This window comes from Phallusia mammillata, chromosome 2 (assembly GCF_965637545.1).
Source record: "Phallusia mammillata chromosome 2, kaPhaMamm4.hap1.1, whole genome shotgun sequence".
Classification (NCBI taxonomy): Eukaryota; Metazoa; Chordata; class Ascidiacea; order Phlebobranchia; family Ascidiidae; genus Phallusia; species Phallusia mammillata.
The window spans coordinates 15,351,965-15,379,782 of NC_137253.1; the positions used below are offsets into that span (position 1 = coordinate 15,351,965).

A 27,818-nucleotide genomic window follows, 5' to 3' on the forward strand; every position below is an offset into this window, starting at 1 on the left:
ACTTTATCAGTTACAACATAAGATATGACGTAGGTTGAGTGATTTGCGATGTTACAGTAATGGACCAAATAAATTATGGAATAGCCTGTATCATGTCACAGTTCATCCTTCCAATTCAATAGCAAAATCAGAAGAAAAAAAGATTTGTTTGAAATGATGTTTAGTTCGCAATTGCAACACGTTGCTGTAGCATTTGTCATTGCTTTAGCAACGTTTAAAAAATGTTTCGTTAAGTTTAACCATTTATAGATTTCAGCGGAAGCCATACACGCATCAGCACTTAGTTCACTTTTTAGTGTACTTAATAATTGACTGAAGTCAAGTATTTTAAAGACACGGGATAGAGTGCCACCAATTTCCTTTAGCTCTGTTCGATCAATTCCACTTCCAATTCCAATAGCATAAACAATAATTCCTTCCTCCCGAGCCTGTAAATTTATTTTTTGCATTTTAAGTTAAAATGATTTAGCATCATTTTCAAATATGTCTTTTACTTATTCGTGGTTCTAGCAACATTTTTGCGTTTGATTTTTTTGTTTTTGTCAGGTGGCTAAACTAACTGACGCGCAAATCCGAATCTAACAGCAATGACTTACCCTGTCCGACGGCGGTAGAACATCGTCTCCACTCTGTCCATCGGTAAGAACAACCATAACGCGAGGAACTCCTGCAGAAGGCGGTCTGAGGCCAAATCTTTCATTGAAGCCCCTGTTGACAACTTCGTTTATGGCTCTTCCAGTGAGTGTTCCTCCTGTGTTGGAATAAAGGTAACAAAATGATCGTAGACAATTTGCACAATTAAAAACCAACCTCCTGGATATGTAGTTGTAAGGACTGTGTTTATAAAGGCGGCGTTGTTCGTGTGCTGGTTAAAGTAACTAATGATGTAGTGACGACTTGAATAAACTGAGAAACCGAAGCGAACAGCGTCAGGTGGAATCGAAAACTCGGATACAAGATTTGCGACAAACCGCAATGTCGTTCGGAAATTGTAGAATCCAATACTGCCCGAACCATCCACCAACAACCAAATGTCAAGTTTGGAAACGATGCAACCTATAAAATCGCAACATTATGAGCTATTTCTGTGCGCCCTATTTTTTCTTATCATTTGTTTAGGCCAGTGGTTCTTAACCGGTGGGAAATTTCCCACTAGTGGGAAATTTAATGATTTTAGAGGGAAATTATGTGAGTCAGAAGTTACCAAACTCGGGCCCGTAGGTTGAAATTAACCGTTGAAAGTTAATTTAATACAATATTTTCCGCAACAACATGTAAGATTTACTTCACCTAGTTTTACAAGGCGCATAAAAATCCAAAAATCGTTTGTTACGTCACAGACATTACTAAAAGTATCAATGAATTTGTTATTGTTCGCCAATAAATGCATTTGATCTGTTGATTGTAATGCCATAAATGACTAATGCAAGCACATAAGATTTTTCAAAATTCCACACGATTTTACTTTCTCACGAAATCACTATTCAAACTAAATAAGATTGCAGTATACCTTTAAGGCCTCGACCAAATCGCTTCACAAAACTATTTCGAATTCTTTTGTTAATGTTGGGCACAAAATATCATAAAAAAATAACAATGGATGAAATTCGAACTTGTTGATTTACTTTAGTGGGAAACCACACCAAAAAGGTTAAGAACCACTGGTTTAGGCGTTTTTTTTGTATTATGATTTTATATGATGGAAAATAAATCATAAAAGTTGTTATCACTGGATTTCCAATTGTAACTTATTGTTTTATGAGCGGAAAAGCCATCACCAAATGTGTTGCAAAATATGCGTAACCTGTACGTTTTGCCTGAATGATTCTTACCGTTATGCATTTCACTTTTTGATAAATTTTTTGTAATAATTAAACTTACTTGCTGCGTTTTCATAAGAAATCACGCGATTCTCGTATTCTTAAGCAATTCTCTGTGGGTTGTAATTCCTTGCCCACCATGTTGCTTGTTTGGTGATCTCTATTGGTACATTTGCACCACTTATCAGTTGTAAGTGAAGACGAGCAGCAAGCGCAGATTTAAGTGGAAGCCTAAAATTGTGCGTATTTTTTTTAATTTGGACCAGAGTTGCAAGCGGGCCCGAAATCTGAGCCCGAACCCGGCCCGAACCCGGCCCGAACCCGAAAGTATAAGCCCGAAGCCCGGCCCGAACCCGAAACGTTTTTGCAAAGCCCGTTTAGGCCCGAAATGAACAACAAACACAATGAACAGTAGTAGACAATGGAGTAAACAATACGTTTTAGACTAGGGTGGGCGTTAGGTCAATGCCAGAGACTTGTTACTTAGCTGAGTGATTTTTTTTTTTTTAAATGGCGGACACGGAACGTAAAGTCAGGCCCGTTTTAAGCCCGTTTTAAGCCCGTTTCCTCACAAATATACCTAAGCCCGAACCCGGCCCGAACCCGAACCCGGCCCGAAAAGCCCGGCCCGACTTGCAACTCTGATTTGGACTGCAAACGTTTGGTGGTGAGTGTTGCACGTATGTAAATAACTTTTGCAGTGGTTTCAAAATTTGCAGAAATAACCGTTTTGTTATATTTTTTTTCAAAATTATTGCGTCTGGGCTTTTTTTAACTTTCCTTGAAAAATAAGCGTTAAAAGGCTGAACGGTAAAAATCGTGTAATAACTCTACCGGAAATCGGAACTGTAGAAGTCAGTAACGTTTGTCCCAAACACATTTCTCGCTGAGTCGAGGTAAACAGATAAAGATGACAATGTCCTTTCGGCAGACAGTTGTGAAAAAATAAGTGGAGATATCTAATAAAAAAATTAGCAATTCATTCTAAATCCAAGAGGAAATGCAACGTATTGAAAGTAAACCTTATTCGAATAGAAAATAGATGATAAGCGTACTTACCAAATTCCACCCATTGGGTAGAGAATGTTCATTCCAAAATTTGTTTCAACCAAAGCAAGTCGTTTCATCATTCTTAAATCATTTGGAAACACATTGAGTGCTTCCAGTTTTTCAATCGATGCATCCACAACATCTTCACCACTCGCATCAGGCACCAAAGTCAAATCAACGGACTGTGCTCTGGAAAACGAAAGATTTTTGAATTATCAAACAAATGTAAATAAAAAGAAACAATTAAAATTACCTAAAATCAAATTAGAATTATGTATAAAATATCATAAAACGCTATACAAATTAAACAAATATTGTATGTTGTAAATAAATAGAAACAATTAAAATTACCTGGATATTGGTATCATCAGTATGTTACTAACAGATAAGAGCAGGACTAGATACAAGTACATTGTCAGTGTTTTATTCTCGTTGTACTCTCCTCTGCTTTTCTTTTGTTTGTACCAAAGTACGTAAACAGCAACTTTGGATCCTAAAAACATTGCCATGTGACTCAATAATATAAAACCTTTTAAAACAAAAAAATAAAAGCGATTAACGCAAGATACAGCTCAGTAAATTTGGATAAGTTTTAAGACACTGTAGTCAGGTAGTGTGTCACTAACATAATGGTTGGAAAACACCGCCGTATAAAATAGAATGTGTTTTGATTTGAAACCACGAACAACATATTTAAGGCCATATTACCTCCCTCAAGTAAAGCTAACGTTGATTAATATTTACAAAATATAAATTTAGCTTGAGCCATGTGAACTACCCTGCTCTGTACCGATCTCTGTAGTGAAATCTTGCAGAAGTGTTAGCAAACAGCATTTTGAAGTGGCCCAGGCTAATTGAAGGTCCTAACTGACGACCAACTTAAACCAACTATTTTCCAACTATATAGATATTTATATTCAGCAAGTGATAAAAACGATTCGTTGACTTTGCAATGTTTCCTGCATCAATTTAATCAGGATGCAACGCGACTCTGCTGATTCAAGCCCACGTAGTGATATCATATTATGTGTGATGTAATTGGGTTCGCGCTGATAATGTTGAACGCTTTGACTGGAGTCGAATTCATATATGCCCCGGCATTGTAAAACAACACTCGGTACATTACTTGCCATTTACAACAGTTCCTCGCTTACTCTATACTGCTGCTCATTTACATTTGTCTATGAAATCTTTTCTCTAAAACAGGGATCGACAACCTCTGGCCCGCAGCCCCCTCAGGAAAGTGAAAACACCACTTTGCTGGTGGAAACTCTAGAATGGCATGAAAGCAAGAACGCTGTACCAAGCGTTGTTTAAAGCGTTCTGATCTAGGTTTCACAAAGATTTCATGAAATTAAAGTAGTTGGCAGTTTCACCGTTAAATATCTGTTTATTTTACACAATAAACAGTAAAGGGATCGAAAATTAACATGAAAAATTAGTACGGCCTGATACGACTTTGCTGATTTTGGTTTTAATAAATGATCTACCAGGTAAAGTTATATCAGCAAAATTAATAACACAAGATCGTAAAAGTTGCCTTCTGTCTAATGCCTGGACAAGATCACATGAACAGACCAGCACTTTGCTTTTGTAACACACTGAACTTGATAAGTTGTCTGTATTGACGTATTTCCTGTTTGGCTGGTTAAAAAATATACATTTTTTTATTATTATTATTATAGACGTTGCGTTGCGTGGTGATTACGTTTGGGACCAACGTTAAGTTTGGGGCCAACGTTTCACAATAGCACACAGTCGATTCTTCATTACGGTATATTTCTATTCGTTGATCATCTTGTAAAGTACAGTATTTTTAACGTCTGTGTTAAAAATAACTTTTAAATAGCATTGAAGACTAACTCAAAAAGCAACCACGCAAAGCGACTTCCGTAATAAACCATATTCAACTGCATTACGCCTTGAAAAAAATAATATTGTCATGTGATTTATGATTTATTGATTTATCGGCCGCTCCTCGAAAGTAAACCTTAATACACATCATGCAACAAACTTACTTCCTACCGTTTGATTTGTAATTAAGATTATGTTAGAAGTTGCCATTATTTACAGACCCTATAAAACATTCTTGTATGGCGAAAAGCTATACACAACGCAATAAAAATTAATGGATGCTATAGTCAATAAATTGTTATTGGATCCGTTTCCTCGCACCTACTTTGTGTATAGCATTGCGAAAACAGAACTAAGCACAAGTGCTGGCGAATAAAACTTGATGTAAGAAGCAGCACTTGGTGTGGTCGTAGGTGTTGGGGCGGTGTTAACCTATAACACATTTTTAAGTTCAGTAAATAATAAAAAGGATAGCCTATTTATCAACACACGAAAAATCAAAATACACACTACATGTGACGTCAGTTACTGTGAAGCACACGCACTGTAAATGACCGACAAAGTAATAAACCAACGCAAAATATGTTGAGTTTATTTTTGTCGAAAACCACAAGTAAACGACTGAATCAATAAACAAGGTTTATTCACTTACAGTAGCTCTGACAGGACTTCCAGTAGATTGAAAGTCGACTTGAAGAGATTCGTCGCTAGTCGATTTTAGGGCAACGTACAAAGGTTTGCTGCCAACTTCAGCATCAACTGCTCTACGTGATCTGGATTGTTCTCCGACCAACACCAAGCCCAAATTCAGGTCATCAGTGTTTATAGTAATAATAGTTGTCCCCTGTTAGCAATATGAGTGGATTAGTATTAATTGCATTTATCAAACACGATCTTAGCAAAACAAAAGCTCTTGGCGACATTGCTGTTTATTGTTTGAGTTGCAGTTTGCTTGTGGTCAGAGAATGATGAATTACTCACGGGCAAAATTATGATAGAGAAGTCGTACACAGCCGAGCTGGGATGTGAAACCGTTCCAGAAATATAAACGATGCCTGATCCACTACCGGTGGGAACACGAAATTCAAGCTCGACTGATCCGTTATTGGGGAGCTGAACACTTGAGTAGTATGTATTTCCTGGTGGCACGATCACTTCAACTGTTGTGTTGTCCTTGAAACAAATCACTGAAAAACAATTTGATGGTCTATTCCATTCACACCCCTTACCGGTATTTCGGCGGAAGCCATGCAAACACCAGAATTAAGTTGACCTTTAAGTGAACTTAACAATTGACTAAAGACGTTTAGTTCAAATACAAAAGTCGGAGTGCCAGCAATTTCCTCCAGTTCTGTTCTATCTATTCCACTTCCGATCCCAACAGCAAAAACAATAATTCCTTGATCTCGGGTCTAAAATTTATGTAAGCCTCGGTTTATCTGTGCTATTTCCCAACAACATGTGTTGTATTTACAACTTCCATCTAATAGACTCAGAATTAGCAACTAATAAAGACCTCTTCGATAAAAGCTCACCATGTTTGAGGGAGCGACAACATCGTCTCCACTCTGCCCATCAGTAAGAACAACCAGAACTCGAGGAGCTCCTGCTGAAAGTGGCCTGAGACCGAAAGTCTTATTAAAACCATATTGTACAACTTCAGATATTGCATCTCCAGTGAATGTTCCTCCTGTGTTACAAAAAAAGGTAACAAAACGATTGTAGTCAGTTTGCACAAATAAAACCAACCTCCGGGATATGCAGTTGCAAGTACCGTGTTAACAAACACGGTGTTGTTTGTATGCTCGTTGAAGTGACTGATAAAATTATGACGACTTGAATAAACCGAGAAACCGAAGCGAACAGCGTCAGGTGCAATTGAAAACTCGGATGAAAGATTTGCGACAAACTGCAATGTTGTTCGAAAATTACTTGGTCCAATGCTGCCCGAACCATCCACCAACAACCAAATGTCAAGTTATGAAACGATGCAACCTAAACAAATAAGTTACCGTACATACTCGCGGATAGGTCGCAACGTTTTCCTTAAATATTTTTTTAAATATAGGTGCGACCAATCCGCTCGACATAAGTGCAAATCGCCACCAAGTCGGAACAAAATTGAAAGTTCTCGGCTATTGCAAGTACCGTATTTTCTGGGTTCGGCTCATTGGGCGGATATAACGTATTTATTCGAGTATAACGCGCAAAATTGTGTCCTAATTTTCAATAAAAAATTAGGGATGCGCGTTATAGACGCGAATTGTAGTGGAAATGTGCTATTGCAACTGTGGTTCTATCGAATACGGGTGCATGCGCTCGTGCACGCACATACCAATGCGAGACAGTTTCATGAGCGCACACGCACATGCGACCGCTCAGCGTGCGTTGGATTTTCCCGCTTTGTTGAGAAAAAATGGTTTTGCGGTTTCAATGCATTGCAGTTCAATGCTAAAAAAACAACCAATTGCACAGGTTATCTATGCAAAAAAGCTATGGAAAGGGCATTTTAAATCCCTAGATTTTCAGTGCGACTTATGTGCGAGTCAACTCTAAATTAAACTTTTTTAACACAAAACTAATAGTGCGACCTATACGGTGGCGCGGCCTATCGGCGAGTATATACGGTAAGTGTATTGAGTTGAGCATTTCTCCTTTTCCTAATTAGTTTGTTGCAACCAAAAGTCATTTTGGCATAATTACATCACTGTTGTTTTATAACCGAAAAATGCGAACCTACTTAATGCGTTTTCATAAGAAATCACGCGAGTCTCGAAGTCTTGTGCGTTTCCTTGAAGGTTGTAGTTTGTTGCCCACCAATTTGCTTGTTGAGCGATTTCCACCGGTACGTTTCCACTGGCATCATTTATCAGTTGCAGGTAGAGACGAGCAGCAAGAGCAGATTTGAGAGGAACGCTAAAGATTTTGTTGGATTCTTTTTGTGAGAATTAAGATTACTTTACAATTTTAACTTTTAACGTTTTATATTGAAAGAACGGTTTAAAAAATATCTGAACAATTTCGTTTACGTTTGAGCCGCAATTTTTCATGTTCCAAAATTTCCCACATGTAACCTATGTCAAAATTATGGTAGGACAGGCCTATTATTAACGTTGTACCGATTTTATCATAATTCAGCTAAAATGAACAGACTGTTACAGATACGTTCATTACTCGATTAGCCCAGAGGCGTTATGCCAATCTTAGTGGGAAAAAAAATACAAACATCCACTGTAACATCTTTATTGGCCAACTTAGCGTACTAACAAACTTTCAAGGCTTTTTAAACAATCGTTGCAGTTTATCTCTACATTTCTTGGACCATGGCGTTTGGCGTCAAATTTATGGTGAGATAAAAACAAGCAACAAGTTACCGGAAGTCAGAATTGTTAAAGTTTGTAACGTTTGGTCCAAAAGCGATTCTCGTTTGATCGAGGTAAGCAGATAAAGAAGATTGGGCACTCGTGGCAGACAGTTGTGAACCAATATTTGAGGTAATCTAAAAACAAGAAGGATTGCAGGGAAGATCTAAAAACTTTTTGAATTTAATTTTTAACTTCGCCAAGTTAATTTTAACTGGGCAGTGGTTATGAGACTTACTTTCCAAATACCACCCATTGTGTTGGTAATGTTCATTCCAAAATTTGTTTCGACTAAAGCAATACGTTTCATCAATCCAAAGTCATTTGGAAACACTTTAAGTGCTTCAAGTTTTGCAATCGATGCATCCACAACGTCTTCACCACTCGCATCAGGCACCAAAGTCAAATCAACAGACTGTGTGCTGTAAGAAAAGAGATTAATCAAGTAACAACACTTACAATGGCAAAGGGCATTTATTTATTTTCAATCTGTTTTTTAGCCATATCATTTAAGGTTCAAAAACTAGCTATATAAAATTTAAAGGCCGTATTTCTAAAACTCGTTTTGATTTTATTAATGGAATATTTATGTCCTTCAGCCAATGTTTCGACAAGAAACTTTGTTGAAAATCGAACACGTACGTGATTACCTGGCACTTGGAAGTAAGCCGCAAACAACAAAAAGCAAGACAAAATACAAATACATTTTGTTATCTTGTTTCTTTTTCTCTTTTCTCGACTGTGCTTTTCTCTGTTTCTCAAACTAACACACCAAGGACGATGCTCGAGTCTTTATACAATACTATGTCAATAATAAAGTCTTTTTTTGTTGCATTCTTTTGTGCAAAATTTCCAAATCATATGACCAAATTAAATTTGTGGAACCGTCAGAAACAGTAAATTGATTGAACTAGTCAGGACAGGACCGAGTCTATGTGACATTTAATTTCAGCAAAAACATCGAGAATACAAAGCTCTTCGTCTTACTGGGATACCACAGGTAAACACAGTAACAATTTTCCTGCTCTTCAATTAAAATGACAGTTTTACAAGATGGGTTTATAACCTTGTGGGCACCAGAAGCTTTCAATATGTGTACTTTTAACTGTTGTCACACAAAAAAACCACCAGCCCTCATCCTGAACTTTCTAAGCGGTCGCCCAACATAGTTTTGACGTTTATCCGATATGTGCCAAATTTTCAAGATTTATGTGGTTTATTGATAACACAAGTCAATGTCTTTGTACTTTACATACCAAACATCATTATCGCCAAAAAATCTATATCTTTTTTTATATTCATGAATAAATTACATGTTTAAGTTTAACTGATCTTGTTTAGGTTAGACAGATTAATAAACACGGAATATAAATGTAGGTTTCCTTATCCAAATTCAGCAAACGAAATTTTTGTTTTTACAGATATAAGTCACATTTTTATTACGAGGATACGCCACTATGGGACAAAATCAAAGTTTTTTGCGTCCCCTTTTTTGAATGGTTTACTTAACATCGATGTATTAAAAACACTTGAAGTCAATTTCTGTTTGTTATTGGATAAATTGCAATAAAATCGCAAAAATTTCTTGGCAAATGGAAGCAAGATGATTGCCACGTTTCGTGACTTATTTGGTAGAGCTACTAACACTGAGCTTGGGCTGGCCCCCGGCCTAAGAACTTCTGATAAGTGGCGCAACAGAGCACAGTCGTTTATGGTGCTGTTACAGCAATTTAGGTTCATGGTAAGAATAATTGCTGAGTCAGCACCATAAACGCCTATGCTCTTTTGCGTCACCTACTAGAAGTTCTTAGGCCGGGGGCCAGCCCAAGCTCAGTGTTAGTAGCTCTACCGACTTACTTAAACATTGCATCATCCAAACTTGTATGTCAAAGCTGTTCCTTTATTTCTACACGTGGTCCTTGGTCGGCAAGTGATGTTTTATTCGACTGTGAAAGAAGGGCTGTAGTAAAAATAACAACTTTGCTGAGGTTTAAATACCAACCAACCGGTTTTACAACCTATTAAAGTCTAAACGATAGAATTGTGACGTTTACATTACTTTTTTTAGTCCCTTTCCACGACGCCAATGTTTTGCCATTTGAAATAGCTTGGCTATTTTAAACGTCGGTAAGCAGAAATACTTTTGCTTAATAGTTTACATTGTATTTAAAATACGAATTGCCAATCAAACTTGAACCAAAACTCACATACAACATCTTATCAGAAAGTGCCTCACACCGCAGCAGAGGAAAAGGTTGAGCCAGAGAAGTTTTAGGAGATCTGTAATAAAAAATGTTGAATTTTAATACATGCTTAGCGGCGATCAATATAATTTAATAATTGTTGTTTTATAACAATTAAAGTTGTTTGCATCAAAGGAGGATAGCGTTCAATAATACTCGCATGGTTTTCGGTTCCTATCATGTATTATTAATCACGTAATAAAACAAGGTTTTAAGCCTATCGTCTACACTGTAGAGTCTACAGTGTAGACCAGGGGTGGGCAAACTTTTCAGTGCAAGGGCCGCATTCAAAAGTTTATAATCTTCTCGGGCCGCATGGTATTTCACCAACGGCCGCCAATTGTTTGCTTGTTGTTTTGTTTTAAAACAACTGATGTAAAGAATAAGGTTTGTATCATATTATACCATTTAAAGTCGCCTAAGATGCTCTGATTAACAATTTCTAACTTGTGCACAAGTTTAGCTGAACAGAGCTAAGTGTTTATGACGTCATAAACTGTATTGTGACGATTGCAGTGCCCGTTTTTTCGCATTGTTTGCACATAATAAGCGGTTAAAAAGCCTGGCGCATATGGTTGCTAGACTGGTAATCTTTTTTCCAGTTCCACGAAATTTGTTTTAGCAGTTTGAAAATCAAAATATTTAGCAAAATAGATTGCGGCCGCAGGTTGTGCACCCCTGCGCAAAATTATTACATAGTATATTTTCAGCTTTATGCAAATACGTTTGTTCATGATTGTACAAACAGTGGTTGAAACGCTACAATTGTAATTGTTTTTTTTAAAAAAACAAGCGTTTGTTGCAACAAAGGCTGAACCACGTTTTTTGTTAATGAAGTCCTTGTGTCAAAGTTTGGGCGTCAACAGTGCAAAGTGGGCTGTATTTGAAAACGTGAATCGCTTTTACTTTTATCGAACGAAGAAATTGTGTCAAGTGACGATTTGCATTATAACGTGGCAGGCTAAAGCACGTGAAAAGTATCTGTGTTTAGTTTCAAAGTATCGTGCTCAGTGTTTTTTTAAGGTGTTTCGGTCCCCCAAATTTCTCCAGCGGTTTCCCAAAATTTGGAAATGGCTATATTTTGGTATTTAAATGAAACACTTGCGGTCTCTTAAAACTACTTTTAGCGGTCACCCAAACTAAACCTTAAAAAAAAACTGATCGTGCGGGTACAGATACTGCACATGGCATTGGTATCGGCAAGTCACACCCCCGGTATTTTTAAAACTCTGCGCCTGTGCTCATAGCACTATTCAGCGTTACTCGGAAACATTTGGCGGGCCGCATGAACTCCTTTGCCGGGCCGCATGCGGCCCGCGGGCCGTAGTTTGCCCACCCCTGGTGTAGACGATACCGGAAAACACACAAAAAAGATAAAACAACATAACAGTGTAGTAATTAGTTCGAAGAAAATCGAATAAACTAGCGGGGCATTATTTACGTAGTATGTACAAAACGTTGATTGATAAAACACTGTAGACTCTACAGTGACAACTAGTAACTTATAGTGTAAGTGCTTCTCCAATACTAATTCAAGGCCAGTTAATATTGTATTTTTCAGCAACCAACCATTTTATCAATCAACGTTTTTTACATACTACGTAAATAATGCCCCGCTAGTTTATTCGATTTTCTTCGAACTAATTACTACACTGTTATGTTGTTTTATCTTTTTTGTGTGTTTTCCGGTATCTTTAATACTCCTTGTGGGCTGGGAAATGGGCAAAAAACGAGAAGTGAATATGCGTTTTTACATTAATTTATGGTCGGTTTGAAACTTAATGTTAAAGGTAATGTGGGGGACATGACATATACTATTAGGCGTAGCTTGGTAGCAGGAAATGCATTATCCTGTGTGAATTAAAGTAAACAGCAAACAATTAGATGCCCTTGTTACTATGTTCTATTTGCACCAGTGGTTCTTTACCTGGGGTTCGGGGACCCCGAAGGGGTCCATGAGATGGTTTCAGGGGAGGGAAATATGTTAAGTATCATTAACCAACAGAAGAATATTTTTAGGTTTAACCGTTTTTACAACCCTGCATACGAGTGCACGCTGTTCATCGCACCTTAATTGGGCCAAGAACATATAATTTTTGTAATTGTTTTCGCTATTGTGACATCATAACACACATTGTCAATAGACTTTATAGGACAAGTGATTTGTGCAGAAACGTCATTGATTTTAAAGGACTGTGAAGGCGGATTTAAATGCTTCTAAAGCATGACAGGGTATAATGCAAGAAGCGTGAAACATAAAAAGACGTATAGTAAATTGCGTTGGGTGTCCACAGACTTACAAAATTCATAAAAGGGGTCCGTGAATACAAAAAGGTTAAGAACCACTGATTTGCACACTTCGTTTGAAACCACACCAACTCTTGGTTTGGTATTGTCTGTTACTTAACACAACGCATGCAAATACTGTACATGGCTAGAAAGATGATGATAAAATGCAACGGTACAAGATGTCAAAAAGTGACAACTGACGATAGATGTCGCGGACTAAAAATACAACGATGGCGAAATACAGCACAATGTTTGGCAATGGCGTAACAATTTTAAATGTAGCGACAACACACGTAACTTTACACAACTGTGCTGACGCAAAAAAATGTTAAATTAGGAAAATACCGAGTTATTCGGGGCACAACGTGGATTTTATTGCACCGATAGGAGACACAAATCTAAACTTTTGCCAACGGGAAAGTTAAAATATAGCCCAGTTAACTGTTGCTGCGTTTCCTCTTCTATGAACAGGGAGTATTAAAATCTTTTTTTCAGTAACGAAGCAAATAAACGTTGTTTGATCTAAGTGTGGCAACAAAGTTTAATGGAGATCAATCTTTTGTTCGCGGAACTTTTCAAAATCATAAAACTAAATTAAGTTTGGCTAAAATGTCAGAAGCAGTAAAATCATTGGGCTTGTCAAAACAAGATTATGTCTTGCGTCTCGTCTAACTTCCACCGATTGCGTAACACCAAAGGTACACAAATATTTTCGTCTTTCTGGGATACCATAGGGCCCAGTGGTGGCCAAACTACGGCCCGCGGGCCGCATCCGGCCCCCAGTCCTGTTTCATCCGGCCCGCCAAACACCTTGCCTGCTTTTTTTTTACTCCAGACTTTAAAAGGCTTCTTCAAAATTGTGGACAGTTTTTATCTCATTGATATATAAACCTTTTATTTAATACAAGTGTAAACAAGATGGTGTTATTTATTGTTATTCTACTACAATATTATATATTTTAATAAAGATGGCAACCAGTTACGACAAATTTTACGTAAATCTCTTTTAATCCGGCCCTCCAGTGGCAAGACAGTTGCAAATTTGGCCCTCTGGTAAAAAAGTTTGGCCACCCCATAGGCAAACACAATTGTCACATATTCAACGGTGTCAGTGATGTAATGTTCTGCCTTACAGTAATGTTCTGCCTTTTTCCCTTCGTTGTACGTCATACCGTTGTTACGTCACATAGCTGATTGTGCCGATATGTGGTGTGATGCTGTTTACATACGGGACATTCATTCTATTATTGAGTTGTTGAAAACACCACGTGTTTTAACTGCGTGTGGCTTGATATAAAATTACAACAGAACAAGTTAAGAAGTAAGGTGTCCGAACTCTCACTTGTATGCAAGGCAGGCAAACCGTGAAACAATAATAATAATGGAAAGCAAAGTCGTCAGAAATAGCGATTAGGCTAATTATACCTCGGGTTTAAAACATGCACAACTTATTTGCTTACTTTCGGTTTTAGAAAGGAGTTGTAAAGCTAGTTCTACTGGCATGCATTTACGAAATATAATGCATATGAGTATTAACAGTGTGTCAAAATATTCACGGATTTGAGAATATGTGTATTATTTTATTTACGAATGCAGAATATGTCGATCAAAGTGTGTCACAGTATTACTTAAAACCTTTTCTCAAACATACATTTTACATTAATTTTAATTACAAAAAGAACAAGGATAATAAAAAATTAAATTGTAAACAATACTGCGGTGCGACAAAAGTAAAGTTTCGCTTTTTACAATTTTCAAAGTAAATTTAATCGACAATAATTAAATTTCGGTTGGATATGGAATTATCAAATGGTAACGAGACCATTTTTTTTTAAATCGACAAGCCGAAACACGACCATGCCAAGTTTTTACATATCTTATTTATGACAACCAAATTGTGTTTTGCAATTTCGTTTAATTTAAACGATTAAATGGTAACGTTTACACTACTTTTATTAGTTCCTCCAAGTACACCACGTTAAATCATGTGTTGTCATTAAAGCTTTGTTATTAAAAAACCCTGTACGAAGACAAAATTTATTAGTTTCCGATGAAACATTTGATCGACAATATACCATGTTTGTGGCTTTACCAAATGTTGACTGCAATAAACCAGTATTTAATTATACGCTATATTTGTAAAATCTTTTACGGGTCTTAAGTTCAAACATAGAACTTTAACTATATAAGCTCGTTTTTGGGGTTTCCGAATTTAAAAACCTAAGGTAGTTATAGCCATATAGGACGAAAGAAAACGTTTTGGCTTTATTTCTGGAATACCCAAATTTACACAACTAACATAAGAACATACTCCAGACAAAGTCTGTGAATGCCGATAGGTGGCGCAAAAAGTACAGTTATCAAATTAGCTATGAGACTGGAGTGACGCCAGTGACATTTGCGTTATGGGTATTTATTAAAATTTGTCTGATGTAAGTTGTTCAGCATATTTTCCCACAAATTCAAATTTTGATAATCTCAACGATATTTTGTCTCATTAATGTTTTCGTTGTCTGATTTATTTAGTTACAATGGTGGTTGGAATTTTGGAAATATATTGACAAGTGTAGCGGCCGTGATTTACACAAATCTGTGCATGACATTTAATACAATTACATAACCTAATTACGTATCAACTTATTGGGAGTCCAGGTTTAAACTACAGGCACTTTAACGGACGTTTCAGCACTTTTACAATCAACTTTAGCATTCATGTTGTTATAGCTGCACATAATAAACTGCAATGTTAGCACATAAATATTTCAAAACTAATTATGTTCAACCACTACGAACTAAGAATGCTAAACAGGCTGCTCACAACACAGAAAGAAACGACTAAAAGCTTGACTGTCTGACTGGGCTGACTGGCCTGACTCCGACGGAAGTGTTTCACAAAATATATTTCCGATTGTCGGCGATTGGGAAAGGCCTGACTGAAACACAGAAGGCCTGACTTGGGTGATTGAGAATTGGGTGTTGGTTAGGGTTGGGGTTGGGGTCAGGGTTAAAATCAGTCCGAAAATATATTGTGAAACACTGCCGCCGAAGTCAGGCCAGTCAGCCCAGTCAGGCAGTTAGGCTTTTAGTCAAACCCGAAAGAAACTGGAAAACGTGGTCAGCAGTCTGCACAAGATTGCACCAGTAATGACATCACACGCATTGTTACGTTTGCGATTTCTCCACCAATAACTGCAGATGCTTTGTTACATCACAGTCAATGAAGTCAGATGACTGCCGTAAACTTGAAACAGGAAAATAAAGCACATACAAGTAAATTCTCGCTGTAACAGCAAGCGACGGATCGATAATAATAGGCTATATTCATCACTGCCACAAAGCTGACAAAAATTGGACCGAAACTGGCATCGTAAATTACAAAAAATTAACTATAGTAAAGCTGCGCAGTTTTACTGTTGAAAAGTACAGAACGGATATTCCAGTTTATAACATAATATTTAATACAAGTCTATCAGTGACCTTTTTTGTGTGAAGAGAGTGGAAATACAAATAATTCAGGAATTTCAGTTTACTATTACGTCCGCTTTAACCGTTTCTAAATTGCTTTGAACAATTATCACAACTCAAACTACATACATTGTGACACAGATTTTGGTAAAAACAACAATCATTAAACAAAGTACCAAATGCAAAAAGAATTTTTAGTCATTTTTATAATTTTATATGTTTCAAATGGCAATTTATAGTTCATTGAAACAGCTCATCCACAAAGAGGAATTGTAGGCCATACATACATATATTTGAAATTTAATGTTGCAAATGCGCGAGTATCCGATTTTAATGCGCAATAGTCTCATTATTCTACGCAAAAGGGGGCCTATGTAAAACGCAAATAGAGGGTACCTGCTAACTGATGTTGCTTGTTTTTTTGTGTCGTCTTGGGGCAGCACCAAAAGTAAAAAACAAATTGTGATTTATCATAGGTATTAAGCAATGTCCATCACTTATGTGCCATGTATTTTGCGAAGACTGACTCATCATAACTTTGTTTATTCACAAAAGAAATCACGTTTGTGTTGAATGTCGTAGTTCCGGCCTCTTCGGTAACATCGAAGCAAACTAAAGCAAACAATATTTATGCAACCTTTACTGGGTTTTAACTCAAAACCGTGTGTAAATACGATATTTGAATTGAATTCAGTTTCGAAACTATTGGACAAAACCTCATGTTTACTGATAAAACAAAAACATGTTTTGTTCAATGTCAAAGTTGCGACATGGAAACTGACAACAATGCCCCGGTAATTTCCAAGTTAAAAATATCCTCATGCGCAACTTTTTGTTGATGTCTGAAAAATGTTTTGGAATAACATATTGAATTCGACGGTGACTTGCAAAATTTAGTAATTGTCCGCGTTATACCGAGGTTGTTTGGCGTGGTAAGATCAAATACACTAAGTTGTACTAAGTTATGTACATTTACTAAACGATATTTCATTATGGCATGAAGCCAAACAATACCAATCTAGATGTTATAGCAAAAAATATTTATACAATTGTCCATACAAATGGGGATAACATTATAAGAAAATAAGATAATTATTCGTCACCCTTAAGTACAATACATGTACGTGTCGGTTCCAACTACATTCAGCTATAGCTACGTAACTTTTGCTTATAACGACAACAGGGTTGTGATCGTCAAAGCGACCAACAGATAAAGATGATAAAACATGCATGGGGAGGCGGCACTAGTTGTTGTTGACAATGTTTCACTCATAGTTGTTGCCAGATTTGTCGTAACTTCAGTGCTCATCGCCGTAGTTTCAGTGCTGGTCGTCACATTTTCATTGCTCATTGTCACGGTTTCCATGCTCATCGTTTCAGTTGCGTTTGACGAGGCGTTCATAGATGCAGTTACAACCTAATAATTTTCCATAAATTTCCATTCAGTTTATTATTTTAGCATAATAATAGAGTCACTTACAGCAGCCCTGACAGGACTTCCAGTAGATTGAAAGCCGACTTGAAGAGGTTGATCGCTGGTCGATGACAAGGCGACGTACAATGGTTTGCTGCCAGATTCATTATCAACCGCTCTGCGTGATCTTGAGAAAAACCCAGCCCAATTCAAGCTGCTGTTTAAATCATCAGAGTTGATTGTAATAACAGTTGTTCCCTGTTGGTATAAGATGTAGGTTCTAACTGTATTGATTTTGTGTATCGCCATAAGTTACAACAATATATTTGTAAAAATTTAATTGAATGATAAAGCACTTTTTGTGGCTTAGTTTATGTTTTCATAGGTTTTTTATTAGTAGTTTATTATTTAAAACCGTTAAGCAAGGTTGTATTGCTCCAAATATTAATGTATTTTTTATCAAACGTTTCGGCACATGAATGCGCAATCATTTGAACCTAAATTTCTAATACAAACAAAAGCATGCTGTTATTTACTGTAATAATGGCCTGTCTAATTATGACAACATGTTTTTCCCCAAAAAGTCATATTTCCAAACCAGCTTTGTTAAATTAGAACTTACAGGTGTTATTACAGCCGAAAAATCATGCACAGCTGAGCTTGGATTTTGAATAGTTCCGGAAATGTAGACGACCCCTGATCCACTGTCGGGAGTGACATGAAATTCAAGCTCAACTGATCCGTTATTTGGCAGCTGAACACTTGAGTAGTATGTATTTTCAGGTGGCACGATCACTTCAACTGTCGTGTTGTCCTTAAAAGTAAGGATTTTAAGTTAGATGTACTGAAATTCATATGCCACTAAACTTAGTTTAACATTATATCGTACCGGGATTTCGGCAGATGCCGTGCAAGCATCATTGCTCAGTTCACCTCTCAGCACAGTTATCAATTGACTGAAGTCATCCAGTTCAAATATTCGGCTTGGAACTCCAGCAATCTCCTCTAATTCATTACGATTGATTCCGCTTCCAATGCCAACAGCAAAGACGGTTATACCGGCAACTCGCGCCTGCAAGTTTGTAAAAATAATTAAGTGTCGAATTTTTGCGTATATACAAATCGGAGCATTTTGGAGTATTGCAAAACTGACGAATACCGTTTTAGAAGGAGATAATACATCGTCTCCGCTTTGTCCATCAGTAAGAACAACCAGAGCGCGAGGAACACCTGCAGAAAGTGGTCGAAGGCCGAACATTTCATGAAAACCAGTTTGCACAACTTCGTTTATGGCGTTTCCAGTTCTTGTTCCTCCTGTGTTGCAATAAAGGTTACAAAATGATCGTTGTCAGTTTGCACAAATATAAACCAACCTCCGGGATATGTAGTTGCAAGGACCGCGTTTTTAAAGGCGGTGTTGTTTGTGTGCTGGTTGAAGTAACTGATAAAGCAGTGACGACTTGAATAAACTGAGAAACCGAAGCGAACGGCGTCAGGTGCAATGGAAAACTCGGATGAAAGATTTGCGACAAACTGCAATGTTGTTTGAAAGTTGTGTGATCCAATACTTCCCGAACCATCAACCAACAACCAAATGTCAAGTTTGGAAACGATGCAACCTTTACAAATTTACAAGCAAAAAATAAAATTACATATTATAACAGACACGATAACATGTGTTCCGAAACTAACCAGTTGCGTTTTCATGTGCAATCACTCGCTCCTGGAAATCCTGTGCGTTTCCTGTGAGATTGTAATAGGTATTCCACCAGTTTGCTTGTTGGTCAAGTGGCCCAGGAACACTTGTACCAGCCAACAGTTGAACATAAAGACGAGCAGCAAAAGCTGACGTAAGCGGGATTCTAAAACATATAACCAGTGCCGGATTAAAGGTCTGCTGGCCTGTAGGCACATTTTATAAGTGGCCCGAAAATCAGGGTTGCCAACTAAAAAATTAGAATTATCAGTGTTGCCAAATTATTGTCACAAAGATCATTGTTGCAACTATAACACAGGGTACCGTGCAAAAACTTGGTCACATGCCTAACTAAATGACAACTTTGCGCGTTTTCGCGATTGAAAACGCGTTAACTAGTTGTTGGGGGTCAATCTTACGGAGTAGATCGCTTTCTGGCTTTCAACACAAAAAATAATTATTTTGACAACATGACTAAATTTCTACTGATTTGTGGCCTGGATTCTTGACTGGCCTGTAGGCACGTGCCTACTTTGCCTAATGGTTAATCCGGCACTGCATATAACCGTAAATTAGACCATGGTCGTGCGTCGTATCCTACCCACTTTTACCTAAAATCGGGGTCGCCTGACAAATCAGTGATATTTGTTCCGAACGCTATGCTTGCTGGTATGAAATATTGACTCAAAGAAAGCAGAGCCGCGGGATCAGACAATTGGGATGAAATATCCGATGTGATCTGAAACACCAAAACGTTTTTAGTCGGAATACTAAAAAAGGTTGTGTATTTTTTCTCTTTAGCCTTTAGCATCACTATAGTTCATATTGTGTTATGAGACTTACTTGCCAAATGCCACCCAATTCGTTGGCAATATCCGTTCCAAAATTCGTTTCGACTAAAGCAATACGTTTCAGCAATCCAAAGTCATTTGGAAACACATTAAGTGCTTCAAGTTTTGCAATCGATGCATCCACAACATCTTCACCACTCGCATCAGGCACCAAAGTCAAATCAACTGACTGTGTTCTGTAAGAAGTGGTCATAAGTTTGTTTGTTTTTTCAATTTGCCCTTAATGACGTTGAAATTACTTTAGTTTTTACCCATTTTATGCTTAATTTTTTGTGAAACTTACACTTTTACCTTGTAACTTTAAACAAGTTGTATAGAATAAATGCCATTCCAACTTTGAAAAACATTTTTGTCACAAAAAAAGTCTTTCATACGGACAAGAAAACTTTCTCCAACATCTGTATGGTCAGGGTGAGATACGGAATCGGTTTTATATAGTATCTGTGATGATCCAAGCTATGTACACAAATCAATTCATTGAATAGGTTGGAAATCCCGTTTTCAACAAAGGGAACGTTCTTCGCGGAACTTTACAAAATCTGAAAACATTTGCTGTTTGCTTTCCTGGTGCCAGTAACGATAAATACACAGGTACCATGATAAGGCATACACAGGTACCATGATAAGTTGTGATAAGGCACACCAGTTCAGAGTTGTGGGCGAAACTGAACGGGCCCGGACTCAACCCAAAACCGAAAGTACAACCCCGAAAACCACCCCGGTATTTTTGTTAAAAGTTTGCCCCGAACTCAGTGGCATAAACAAAGACTACAATTTGACTGCAGCTTGTCTTTTATAATCCGGTTTTGGTTGAAATTTACAAAACCAGTCATTTTTCATTTCCTAAACTTAGCTTATACCAGTCACACGCAACGATCGGGAAAAATCTAAATGACAGCTTTTCTAATTATCACTTTTACGGAGCTCGGGTAAAAACCCGCACAGTTTTATGTTTGTGTATGGATTTAAGCGTCTCAGTCTATTTTAGGCCAAAACGTTACCGGAACACTTAGCTGCCTTACCCCAAAGACAAAAAGAGACAGTCACGTATAACGCCACGTACTATGTTTAACCTTGTAATTGCACCACAGAAAAATCCCGAAGCGAATATTGGTATAAAACCGCAATGTTTAATCAGATTTTTAAATTTGCCAAAAACTATTGTCAGGAACTTTCGGCGTCCCAAAGCTAAAGTTCGACTATTTACTTCGCCAGCAATCAATCTTTTCATATTTTTTAATTTGTCTGACAGTTCTTGGTAGAATAGCATTATCTTGGTCCGACGGTCATGAAATTCCATGAAATGCATTTTTAAATTCAGTTGAAAGCTCGGTTGCGTTACAATTACACAAATCGTGATCACAAAATGAATAACCATTTGCAGGTTGTCAACAGCTGAAGCATTGTATGCTGTGATCAGCTATTGTCAACATCTTACTAAGTTAGTAAGATATAGGCGACCCTTGTCTTTTTCGTTTGAAACCGAACATAATGCTTTCAGTTTGATTTAACTTTTCATTCTTATTTCGGAAAAAAATATGATTTGCCAGGGTCCTAATATTCTAATAGTGCGCATGTTAATATCGAAAATTTAATTGAGGATGTAGATGTTTAAACTACCAGTATATTCCAATTATTGAAACTTCCTACAAATTAAGAACCATGTAACATATAACGAACGTTTTACCAAATTCTAAATATATTTAGTATTGTTTGTCGTTTAATATAACAATCGGGTATTGGGCTGTGACATATTCAGTGTCGCTTTTTAACAAAACATTTAACATAATATTTAAACAACTTGTTAATTTACTGTAGCATGGTTTATTTGTTTGATGCGAGCGCCCACAGAAATATATTTTAGCAACGTTGGTTTGTTGCTGCATGCTGCATCCTAACGTCTTTTAGGCTGGCAACCCCTGAATGTGACATGTTTAAAATAAATCTGTCGTTCCGTCCGTTGGGTCATGTTTTACTTCATTTTTTACGAAGTTGGGCGATTTTGAATTAAAACTCACCACATTGTAAACACAATTTGACAATTACGCTCATGAGTCAATTCCAACCTTTAGATATTCAATTGGTATAAATTTCTCTTCTGAACAAAATATCGGATACAGTCAAACTTCGATATTTTGCCACCTTGCTATTATGCCACCCTCGCTACTATACCATTTTTGATCGTCACCAACTAAATTCAATAGAAAATATATTTACTATGCCACCCCTTACCCTTGATACTATGACACATGAGAGTACAGTACTGTACTAACGGTGTGGTTATGGATTAAACAATTGGGCCTTCTGACAACTTTCGGTTTGAGCTTATGATAAAACAGAGAAAACACGAAAAACAAATCGTTGAATAAACAAACGTGGTCATGTTAAGAGGTTTCACGGCTTTGCAGCGAGTTATGTAAAATCCGTTCTGTGCTTGTGTCACGGCAAAACTAACAGATCTTGTTTGTTCTAGGCACGATCTATTCGTTTTTTTGTAATAAATTATACTGTATACTGTACTTTATACTAATAAATTATAATGGTACAACACAACGTGGCATTACAGTACATTGTCACGTCACAAGGCTATGTTTAAAAACAACCCTCGCTATTATGCCAACCTCGCTACCATGCCACTTTCTCTCGGTCCCAAAGGGTGGCATAATATCGAAGTTTGACTGTAGTATCAACACAGGTTGTTTCCGGCGGAGATTCTCACTCGCTGTTGTTAATTCAGATGAACAGCCCAAATCTATTATCTCTGATGAGCTGCACTATCTCTGCTTTAGCTAGCACATACTTTTAAGCATTGATTTCCAAATCGTTTCGACCATCGTACCACTTGTAGAATTTGTACAATATTGGCATATGCATCTGATTTAATACAGGTCATTTTGTGGCGTCCTAAACATGTTAAATGCGTTTAAACCATGATGGCACAGGAATGCATTATACATTGTATATCATACTTGCACAGGAAGTAGCACAAGAAGTGTCCCAAACCGAAATGTTTCGTAGTCGGTCGGCTTCGTCGAAATGTAACCTATCTCATGAAACATGGCATCTACTTATACCACCAGAGGTACCTGTTCATCCGGGTACAAAACGCCACACAGATATGTGTTGTACAGGTAAACATCCAGAAACAATGGAAATACGACGTTTTTTTCATAGCCAATGTGTCGCACATCAAGTGAGATTATCTGGTTTACTTTATGAACACACGTCATACCTACACCTACATCCAAGGACCTTTACATATGTTTGACTATATACTTAATGTAAAATCGCCGGCACACAAAATTCGCAGCGCAGAAGCTTTAAAACTAGTATGTGTCGTCATCAAGAGTTAAGATGATCACGCGATAGATTAGGTTCATCAGGCAATAACGTACAGGTACATGTATTAAACGTCGCAACTTACTCACTGACGCCCGACATAGTTCTCAATAACAATATTTAACACGAAAAAAAACGCATTTCATTTAAATGTCGCAGTTTCCACTGTTATACCTTTACCTCAAAAGCAAACGATTTATATTTACAAAGCCTTTATTAGTGTTTTAAAGATAACAGCAGTACTATAGGTAAATACGACAGAATGTGCGTTTAAAACTAGTAGACAGAAACATCAAGTTTGCTGATAAAACAAATACATTCCTATTCAATGTCAAAGTTGCCACATGGAAACTGAGAACATCAATGCCCCAGTAACCTACTTTCAAAGCAAAATTTATTAATGGTCTACGGATCTGAACATCAAAATTTTTCTTAAATGTGTGCTTAGCCTGTACCAGGCTTTGAACCGCTACAATGAACGAATTTTTCATCAAATTGTATCGTTTTTTAATGCCCCTCAGCATTATTATAAATGTTAATTATGTACAAGATCCCGCTACGTTCAGCTCATAGCTATATATATATATTTCTATATATATAAGTTTTGTTTAGCAAAATGCCAACAAGGTTGTGAACGTCATGATAAATAACAGATAAAGATTGTACAAGATACTTCGGGAGGCGGCACATGTTGTAGTTGATAATGTTTCACTCAAAGTTGTCAGCTTCGTCGTGGTTTCAGTGCTGTTATTCGCCACAGTTACATTTAAGAGAGAGTTCGTAGATGCAGTTGCAACCTTAAAATGTTTTAGTTAAGTTTGTACAATTGTTTAGCCTAAAAGCCGTTAACCAAATCACTTACAACAGCCCTGACAGGACTTCCAGTGGATTGAAATCCGACTTCAAGAGGTTGGTTGCTGGTCGATGCCAAGGCGACGTACAATGGTTTGCTGCCAACTTCAGCATCAACTTCTCTGCGTGATCTTGAGAAAAACCCAGCCAAAATCAACCTGCTGTTTAAATCATCGGAATTGATTGTGATAACAACAGTTGTTCCCTGGTGGTAAAATATAAGAGTTAAACCTACTTAATCTAGCATATATTTCATCAAACAAGACATCTGTTATTTCTGCAAACGTTTTGTGCATAAATTGTCATTGTACTGTCTGTGTTTTAAACTATGTATCTGATTAAAACTTACAGATGTTATTACAACCGAGAAATCATGCACAGCTGAGCTTGGATTTTGAATAGTTCCGGAAATATAGACGATCCCTGATCCACTGCCGGGAGTGACATGAAATTCAAGCTCGACTGATCCGTTATTGGGCAGCTGAATAGTTGAGTAGTATGTATTTCCAGGTGGCACGCTCACTTCAACTGTTGTGTTGTCCTAAAAAGCAAGGATTTTATAAGTTCTGTCATTTAAGCCACTAAACTTAGTTTAACATTATATCGTACCGGGATTTCGGCAGAGGCCGTGCAAGCATCATTGCTCAGTTCACCTCTCAGCACAGTTATCAATTGACTAAAGTCGTCCAACTCAAATATTCGGCTTGGAACTCCGGCAATCTCCTCTAATTCATTATGATCGATTCCGCTTCCAATCCCAACAGCAAAGACAGTAATTTCTTCCCCTCGCGCCTGAAAATTTGTATAAAATGTTTTCGTATCAACCTTTGCGCGTTGGTCGTGTTGGATCGTGTTGCACAAACTGGACGTGTTGCTGTTGCAGTAATGTTCTGCAGCAAACCCTACCATTTCAGATGGAGCTATAACATCGTCTGAGCTCTGTCCATCAGTAAGAACAACCAGAGCGCGAGGAACGCCTGCAGAAAGTGGCCTGAGACCGAAAGTTTCATTAAAACCAGTTTGCACAAGTTCGTTTATGGCATTTCCAGTGAACGTCCCTCCTGCGTTGTAATAAAGGTCACAGAACGTCCATTGTTAGTATATGCACAATACAACCAACCAGAGAAATATGCAGTTGCAAGGACCGCGTTGAAAAAGGCGGTGTTGTTTGTGTGCTCGTTGAAGTGACTGATAAAATTATGGCCACTTGAATAAACCGAAAAACCAAAGCGAACAGCGTCAGGTGCAATTAAGAACTGGGATGAAAGATTTGCGACAAACTGCAATGTTGTTTGAAAATTGTCTGATCCAATACTGCCCGAACTATCCACCAACAGCCAAATGTCAAGTTTGGAAACGATGCAACCTTTATAAATCCTAGTAAATTAAAAATTACAAATTAAACTAATCCGAGCGATTCCGAAACTAACCTGTTGCATTTTCATATGCAATCACACGCTCCTGGAAACCCTGTGCGTTTCCTGTGAGATTATAATAAGTATTCCACCAGTTTGCTTGTTGGTCAAGTGACGCAGGAACACTTGTACCAGCTAACAATTGAACATAAAGACGAGCAGCCAAAGCTGACGTAAGCGGGATCCTAAAAAGCACCATTGGCGTAGAATATACCATTTGGCGTTTACAGATAACGTTTAGCTTTGAGTTTGACGTTTTTACATACAAATCAAAAGACATCATTTAGATCTCAGAGTTTGAGTGCATGACAAACATCTAATTACTTCCGGAAAATGTTTAAGCAAAAACGTTTAAGTAAAGAGCACCTTGTGCGTGTTATCTTACTCCCCCTTACCTAAAATTGGGGTTGTTTGAAAGATCAGTGATATTTGTTCCAAACTCTATGCTTGCTGGTGTGAGATATTGATTCAAAGAAAGCAAAACGCTGGGGTCAGACAACTGGGATGAAATATTCGGAGTGATCTGAAACACAAAAACTTAATGAGTCTGGTGTCGGCTGCACTAAATCGATTGCAGGCAAGAAAACATTTGGCAATCTTAGCTAAAATGTCATCCTGTGGTCCAGCGATTTTCAACGTGTTGGTCCCGACACCCTTGGGGGACATTTGATATTTTGCTGAGTGTCGCGAAGGTTTTTTCAAAAGATTTGTCAGAAATAAAATGATATGATTTATAAGCAATAAAAACGTAAGTATTTTATACTTTTTATTTGCAAACGGTTATGTTTTAGTATTTCTATCGTGGCCTTCAACAATATGAATACGTGAAAAATCACCCAATTTCATTTTAACTTATTTAGGTCATGTTATGACCAGTACATAAAACAAAAATTATTTAACATGTGACTATGCAGAAGATAATTGGCTCAAAGAAATTGCCAAAGCGCGGCATGGTCACAGAAAAACATTAAAAATATAAAGTATTAGGATGACAAATTATTTCTTATCGAGCGTGTCAGTGTGATATGGAAGGTTTACTAGTTGTGTAAGAAAACTGAAATAACTAGCAAGCTCAGAAACCATACTTTGCAACCGCTTCAGCTCTCGCCTCTCACACCTATATTTTGCATAAAACTGTGCTTAAGAAATCGTCCTAAACCAACATGTGCTCAATACAAACGAATCAAGTTACGGATAATTATAGTAAACTGAAGCTTTCAGTACACTTAAATCAGTTTGTGTTTATCGGTTTGCAATATTTCGTTTTGTTTTGTTTTCGTGCTTTATTGCCTAAATGCCTTAATTTTATTTTTTTATTTCTTGCTTAGAACTGAAGATGCCATTAAATCGGCGGAATCGTGATTTATTTATAAAACAGTGCAAAGCGAATAACTCAGACTGATTTAGGTGTGCTGAAAGCTTTGATTTACTATGTACATGTTTTGTTATTGAACTTCCATGCACACGTTTATAAGTATGTGGCTGTTATGGTTTACAAAACCAAAACAGTTTACGTATTTCTTCTCACTTCGAACCATTACTAACGCCAAAGTTTGTAGTTAAACTAACATGAAAAATATACCTACTTGCCAAATGCCACCCATTTTGTTGACAACATCGATTCCGAAATTCGTTTCGACTAAAGCAATACGTTTCAGCAATCCAAAGTCATTTGGAAACACATTAAGTGCTTCAATTTTTGCAATCGATGCATCTACAACATCTTCACCACTTGCATCAGGCACCAAAGTCAAATCAACAGACTGTGTTCTGTAAGAGGCATCAAACTGTATTTGAATAATAATTCTTTGGCTTCTGCCATAGTATATATATTACAATATATTCTTTTAGCTTGTTTTTCTGTAAATACAAATTCCTACCTGACAACTGGAACCAGATTGTATAGAAGAAATGCCAATCCAACCTTTTGGAACATGTTTATGACAAAATCCTTCGGAAAAATATTTTAAATCGATAAGAGAATCTTCTACGACGTGCGCAATGTCGTGTTAATACCTTGAATCTGATTTGAAGGAATCTGTTACCGTCACACCCATACACACTGGAAATCCCGTTCAAAACCATAAACCACAAGGGACGTTTTTCGTGCTATTGGCGCTCAAGCAAAGTTTTCGCCTGCATCAGTGCGAAACAAGCACCTACACAAT

At 37.3% G+C, this 27,818-nt stretch overlaps 3 protein-coding genes and 1 pseudogene across 3 annotated transcripts; all 4 read right to left on the bottom strand.

Annotated features, from left to right (window-relative positions):
• Nucleotides 1-73: 73 nt before the first annotated feature.
• LOC145213055 (matrilin-4-like) lies at nt 74-3,067 on the bottom strand (the record flags this gene model as incomplete). The annotated part of the gene is made up of 8 exons (XM_080081298.1): nt 74-107; nt 241-428; nt 597-751; nt 811-1,056; nt 1,833-1,884; nt 1,928-2,051; nt 2,655-2,741; nt 2,880-3,067. Coding segments are annotated over 8 exons (1,074 nt in total), but the record flags the coding sequence as incomplete, so codon positions are not given.
• A 1,978-nt stretch (nt 3,068-5,045) lies between these two features.
• On the bottom strand, nt 5,046-8,792 carry LOC145213057 (uncharacterized; annotated as a pseudogene).
• Nucleotides 8,793-17,602: 8,810 nt separating this feature from the next.
• Nucleotides 17,603-25,300, bottom strand: LOC145213058 (uncharacterized; the record flags this gene model as incomplete). Its single annotated transcript, XM_080081299.1, has 13 exons — nt 25,142-25,300; nt 24,845-25,027; nt 24,585-24,776; nt 24,246-24,440; nt 24,008-24,180; nt 20,037-20,220; nt 19,805-19,932; nt 19,190-19,359; nt 18,871-19,116; nt 18,657-18,811; nt 18,387-18,569; nt 18,120-18,311; nt 17,603-17,755 (listed from the first exon to the last, which is right to left on the bottom strand). Coding segments are annotated over exons 1-13 (2,157 nt in total), but the record flags the coding sequence as incomplete, so codon positions are not given.
• A 360-nt stretch (nt 25,301-25,660) lies between these two features.
• LOC145213059 (uncharacterized) lies at nt 25,661-27,586 on the bottom strand. Its single transcript, XM_080081300.1, has 4 exons — nt 27,531-27,586; nt 27,237-27,420; nt 26,046-26,173; nt 25,661-25,835 (listed from the first exon to the last, which is right to left on the bottom strand). The coding sequence occupies exons 1-4, from the start codon at nt 27,584-27,586 to the stop codon at nt 25,661-25,663; spliced, it is 543 nt and encodes a 180-aa protein (XP_079937426.1).
• Nucleotides 27,587-27,818: the final 232 nt, after the last annotated feature.

What these genes read in the sequence shown, in the direction of transcription:
- LOC145213059 (XM_080081300.1), bottom strand. Translation starts at nt 27,586, where the DNA reads ATGTTCCAAAAGGTTGGATTGGCATTTCTTCTATACAATCTGGTTCCA. An exon ending in AATCTGGTTCCAGTTGTCAG is followed by an intron (nt 27,421 to 27,530) that starts GTAGGAATTTGT and finishes TGCCTCTTACAG; the next exon opens with AACACAGTCTGTTGATTTGA. An exon ending in AAATGGGTGGCATTTGGCAA is followed by an intron (nt 26,174 to 27,236) that starts GTAGGTATATTT and finishes TTTGTGTTTCAG; the next exon opens with ATCACTCCGAATATTTCATC.